Source organism: Mauremys mutica, chromosome 1, assembly GCF_020497125.1.
Source record: "Mauremys mutica isolate MM-2020 ecotype Southern chromosome 1, ASM2049712v1, whole genome shotgun sequence".
NCBI classification, from domain to species: Eukaryota; Metazoa; Chordata; order Testudines; family Geoemydidae; genus Mauremys; species Mauremys mutica.
In genome coordinates this window covers 125,365,276-125,371,349 of record NC_059072.1, presented here as the reverse complement: position 1 = coordinate 125,371,349, position 6,074 = coordinate 125,365,276, and the positions used below count along the sequence as shown (strand labels likewise).

At 45.1% G+C, this 6,074-nt stretch overlaps 1 protein-coding gene across 3 annotated transcripts in view; it reads left to right on the top strand.

Moving 5' to 3' along the window:
* The first annotated feature begins 2,223 nt into the window (after nt 1–2,223).
* Nucleotides 2,224–6,074, top strand: part of SULT4A1 (sulfotransferase family 4A member 1) — a 41,298-nt gene continuing 37,447 nt past the window's right edge. For 2 of the 3 annotated variants that reach the window (XM_045008345.1, XR_006577653.1), the window contains exon 1: nt 2,224–2,558. In XM_045008345.1, coding sequence (XP_044864280.1) covers nt 2,390–2,558 — 169 coding nt within the window. In that variant the 5' untranslated portion in view covers nt 2,224–2,389. The remainder of the gene's footprint in view (nt 2,559–6,074) is intronic. The other variant, XM_045008336.1, reaches the window with a different exon arrangement.

Here is a 6,074-nt window from a genome sequence, read left to right as displayed (position 1 = left end):
GTAGAGAACAACTACTAAGAGAGATTTTATAGCTAACTGGCTGGCTGGGTGTCACACATGTTATAATATTTGTTAAGGGTTACTGTGAAAGTGGTTTGAAACAATCAGAAGATATTGATTGTCGGGTTTTAAGATTTTACAGTAGGTTCTCTTCAGAGTAGTGTGGCCTAGTGGATAATGCAATGGACTGGGATTCCTGGGTTCTATTCCTTGCTTTATCACTAGATGACCTAGGGTAAGTGCCTTCGCTTCCCTGTGCTTTTATTCTCCCTCTGTGAAATGGGGATAATACTTTCTGTCTCACATTGCAAGCTTTAGGACAGAGATTGTCTCTTACTTTGGGTTTGTACTGAGCCTAGCACAATAGGGACTCAGCCTCAGGTGGTGCTTTAGGCATAATATTAATATTTTGACCACAGTTAGGACTGTCTGTGTGGTCTCCAAAAGAACTGCATTATTCTGTCAAAAGAGTAGTTCTGAAAGAAAAACCATGAGAATTATTATGTTTGTGTTTATTTTATACATCAGCCAAAGGGAATGGCAGGGAATGTCTTACAGAAACGTTTTCAACACAGCAAAGATAACAAAGCTTTTAATATGCAGTAGCTGCCCTGCTTTTCAATTGCACCTGATAAGAAGGACTATCCTTCATTGTTTGACTCAAATTTATTTCTAACCCATATACCAGTAAGTTTATAAGCTCTCTGGGATATGGATTGCCATGTACTATCGATTTATATGGTACTAAGCATAATGGCAACCTGACCTGGTGCTACCATCACAATAATGTCAGAAATAATACAATAATAATTAACTAAGCTGATGTTATCACACATTCATTATAGTAAATTATTGACTTTATAAATTCTCAATTATAATCACGTGGCTGTAGATAAATATATACATCCTCAAGAAATTAATCCCACCCCATTTTGAGCTTCCTCCTCTACACTTGTGTATTTTGGGTCTCTCTTTTAGTTGTGCATGTATTGGTAGATGGAGAAATGTATGTCATTAGCATTGTGAAAGGATAGCCATCTCAACTCTCTTTTATAGGCTTCTCTCCTTCCTCACGCCTCTAGACATTTTGCTGCTTAGACCTTTATTCTGTACCTGGCCTTTTGAAGAATTACATGTAGCTATAAGGCTTTTTTTTGGAGTCTAATTATAACACCATCTTGCTGTCTTCAGCCCCGTTAATACTCTTAGCCTTCACCTCTCAAGAATGAGCTACACACTCTAATTTTGTTAATCTGTATTTCTGGATTTTGGCCATGCTGGGGCATCCAAGCAGGTGTTATCCAAGCAGTTGGTGACAAATGTCTCCAGTTTAGACAAGGTTGGGGCGGGGTGTGATGTTTGCCTTTGGATGCCTCCAGCATTCCAGCAATGGGCCCGTTAGCTGGAGTTTGGGCTGTCACCCATCCATGAGTTGCTAGGGTAGGTTTAGTTTTGATGGGCTAGAGCCTCCCTCCCACAAGCATTGTCTGCAGAATGGCCACCACTCTTCTAAAATAACGTTTGTGGCCTGAGAGATATGATAGGGGTCACTGCTGCTGCCTGATAACTTATTGCTGACTCCGAGCCCTCACTTCATCATACTCCTTTGCCAAGAAGAGCCCTTGCAATGCTGCGAAGGGCACATTTAGCTCATCCCACAACCCCGCAGAGGTGGCCCCAATGCATGGGTGGGTCGGTGCAGAAGCAGGATGAGGGGCTGATTGTGGAGACACAACCCAGCCCCCTGCAACCCAAATGACATCTTGGGGTCATCCTCCATTGAAGGGGCTGCTGCACAGCTGACTTCTCCATGCGGCCGTGTATGACTGGAGGGGTTGCTGGGTGCGCCCTGCAGCCCACGGGCTGATGTGGGGACTGGCGTGGGGACGGCAAATCAAATCACTAACCCCTTCTTCCATTCCCCCCACTTCCCTTGCAACTCGGGCCCCCAGCCGCCAGCCTGGCGCGCACAGCCCATGGCCCCACCTCCCTGCTGTGTGTGTGTGTGGGGCGAGGGGGGGGGAACATCGCCCCACGCGGCGCGGGGAGGGTTAAGCAGTGGCGAGGAGGCCAATGCTGCCGCCGCCGCTCAGAGCTGAGCTGCCGCATCCTCCCGCCGCCGGCCCCGCGCCGCATGACATCACCAGCGCCGGAGCCCATTCGCTGCAGGTCGGACTCGGCTCCCCAGCCCGCTTCTCCCCCGCGCCTCCCACTGCAGCCACCGCCGGCCGGCCGGCACCGCCACCTCCTGCTCCCGGCGTGCGGCCGCCTGGGGGCTGCTGCTGCTGCCGCCGCCGCTGAGCCTCCTCCCTCCTCCCCCCGCCGCGTCTCCAGGCTGAGCCCTCCCCGCGGCCCGTGCCCACCTGGCCCGCCCCTGGCAGGAAGGAGGATGGCGGAGAGTGAAGCCGAGACCCCCAGCACCCCCGGGGAGTTTGAGAGCAAATACTTTGAATACAATGGAGTGCGGCTCCCTCCCTTCTGCCGGGGGAAGATGGAGGAGATCGCCAATTTCCCGGTGCGGGGCAGCGATGTCTGGATTGTCACCTATCCCAAATCAGGTACAGATTCATTCTCCCCGAGCCTTTCCCTCCCCGCCCAGGCACTGACCGCCCCTGGGGGTTGCCTCTTTCCCAGCTGAGCCCCGGGGCTGGGCTTTTGAACAAGTCCCAGGCTCTGTCTCCCTCCCCGGGGCTGCTTTAACTCGGTGACATACGGGATAACGCAGCCTGAGCTGATGGGCTTATGTCTGCACGGTAACAGTATATGTAGCAGTGTCTGCACAGCACTTTGGAAACCATACCGAGCAATGGCCATGCTATTTGATATCGGGTTTGCCTCTCCTTAGCCGGGTCTGGATCGCAGAACACAGCCCACACATGAGCAGACATAACGTGTGTGGCTTGTATTGAATTTTACATCGTCAAAGTATTGCACACGCGTATGCAACAAAAACTAAATGAGATACGCGGCCTGATAAAGCGAATTGTTTTAACATTGGCAGTGGAGCTCAGTCTCCCTATTAAAAACAAGAATTTGCTTCAAGATAGGACCTTTGAAGCTGAAAGAGCTTTGTAAAGCACTAAATTAGATACTGGGATGATGGATTGCCCTCCATTCAAACGTTCATTGACATCCATCAACACCCTTTGAAGTTAAGGGGGAGTTCTGTGGCCAGGGCACTTTACTGCGGGGTTGGGCGGGGTGAGTGGGAAATATAGATCCCTTTCCTAGGAATTTTCGACTGCATAAAAATAAAGGGCCAGTTGCTGCTACCCTTGTTTTGGAGCACTTTTCTGCATTGATTCCACCTGGACTGCTGAAGGAGGAAGGTACTAGTCAGTGAGAGTGATGTGTCATAATCTGGTCCAAGATAAATATGTAAAGGCAGGATATACGGTATGTTGAAGCAGATGTAGTGACAACACTCCACCACCACCCTCATTACTGTCTAAGGAAAAGGAAAACCAGAGTGTTCAGTGAGGACATGTGTTTGGAACAGTTAAACAGAGTAGTAAGAAATGCCCCCTATTAATAATACAAGTATGTGTTTCTGCAGTAAACAGTTTGAGCTGATAACTAGTATCTATGCTTTTAACACCATATTATTTTATTTATTATTCTCTCCATTTTCAAACAAGTGCTTAGACTGAATTAATATGGATACAGTGCTGCTGCCAAAGAAGCAGACAATATGGTAGCTTCGTAACCCACCTGATAAAACTGGAAACAAACAGAGATGCATGGACTCTTTCTTTTTAAACACATTGTTGAATGACTTTCCCCCTGGTAATAAGATGATCTCTTTCTGGAAAATTCAAAGTCCATTGTACTGAGATAACAGATGTTAGCTCTCTCAGTACAATGGCAAAATCGTGTTGTTTTACATTATGGGTAAAAAGATTACTTACTGACTCCTTTCATTTGACTGTATATTTTATCAAAGTGCTTCTCCAGTTTCTCTTGCTGTACCAGTGTAAAAGTGCACAGCTTCCATGATGAAAGATCCTGTTATTGTCTACTGGAGTTTTAAGTGCTTATTGCAGCTGCTGTTTCTTTATACTTAACTAATAATGATGCTGTTAATGATTCTGTTCAGTGTTTGGCAGATGTCTGCAGTGTAGACAGACCAGTGGACCAAAAATGCTAGAAGTAGAACCTGATAGCTATTGCTTTTTTCAGCTGTCTCTCTAAAAATCTATGACATGCAGAAAGCACTAAAAGTTCTATTTAATTATTTCAGCTTATTGAGGTTTCAGTTTTGTATCATGTTACTGTTCTTGAATCTAAAGCAGTTCATTAGAGAACCCCATATTGGTTTGTATTGGTGACCCGTAAAATATGTCTTATTACCCTGTGTCCCCCCTATAATGCACATCAGAACAATATAACGTGTCAAGAGGCAACTGCTTAGTTCCCATAACTTTACAGCCACTGAATCATAAGTAGTTATGAATAGTAACCCAACTCACAATTATTATTATTGTTGTTCTAGTAGTAACATTATAGATGCACAGAGGCCTCAGTGAGATCAGGGCCCTAATGTTCTAAGTACCATATATACGCATTGTAATAATGATGCCTCACTCCTAGAAAGTGTGTTTCATCTGCAGATCTCAAAGCACTTTACAAAGGAGATTAATATCATTATCCTCATTTTACAGATTGGGAAACTGAGGCACGGAGAGGTGAAATAATTGGAATTGCTCATTTACGAGTATAAATTCGATTTTGTTGATATAACTGAAACCTGGTGGGATGATTCCCATGATTGGAATGTTAAAATCAATGGTTATAAATTATTTAGGAAGCACTGAGTGGGTAAAAGGGGAGGGGGAGTGGCACTCTTTGTCAACAGGGCATTACCTGTTTCCGACTAACTGATAACTCAGAAGAAAATAATCTTGAATGCTTATGGATCAATGTCCTAACAGATAAAGCATAAGAGTATTAAGTGGTGTCTGCTAAAGACCTCCAAATCACACTAGGGAATACAATAACTGTCTCCTAATGTACCTGTCTATAAGTTTTAGGGGGGAAAAGCTACATGATCATGGGGGCCTTCTATCTGAATGACATACACTGGAGATCTCATGCTGCCAGTACTAAAACATCCTTGGAATTTCTAAATATTATAAATGGCAATTTCCTAACTCAAAAAGTGTTGTGTCCAATACAGGGAAATTCTATATTAGATCTCATCTTGACAGATAAAGAGGAACGGATCACAGAACTAAAAATTAATGGTAACTTAGGTTCAAGTGTTAATGATTTGATCACATTTATAATGTGCAAGCAGAATAAAGTCCAGACCAGAGATTATATATATATACTTGGGGCTTTAACATGGCCAATTTCACAGAGCTGAAAACAATTATGAGCCAAACCAGCTGGGGAGAAGAAATAATCAGAAAAATGTGAATGATAATTGGGAATTGTTTAAGAACACTTTATTAGATGTCCAAAAAGCCACAAACCCACAACTGAGGAAGAAGGCTGTATAGGTTAAAAAATTCACCTGGTTTTGCAATGGAAGTGAAGGTAGCTATAAAAAAAATTATAAACTTTCCCTTTCTTCCATTTGTTGTTGTTGTATGTGTGTGTGTGTATATATATATATTGTGGCAAATTGCCGGTACTGTTATGCTGGGTCTCGCGCTTTCTCTTCTTTGGGGAAGGTTCAGGGCGCCATTGCTTGCCTCTGAACCGGTATTTTTAATTACCCCACTAGTGTCCTTGAGGAGTAGAGTGGAGAGGGAGGGACCTGGGCCCGCCCTCTTCTCCAGGTCCCAACCCAGGGGCCCTGAGGTTAGTGGTGAACCACTTGTACTGGTGGTATCCTTCCCCTGGGTTACTTCCCTCTCCTGCCCTTCAGCTTGTGGAGGGGCTTCTTGCCTTCCTTCTGCACAAGCCAGGTGCCCCTTACCTAAGGTTTTTGGACTTCTCAGCCCACCGCAGCACTCTTGCAAACTTTCCTTTTGTCTCTCTTCAAAACTGTTCTCTGCTTCAACTCCTTCAAACCGCTCTCTGCTTCAACCAAACCTTCCTGCTCCAACAACCCACACTGTCTGACCTGA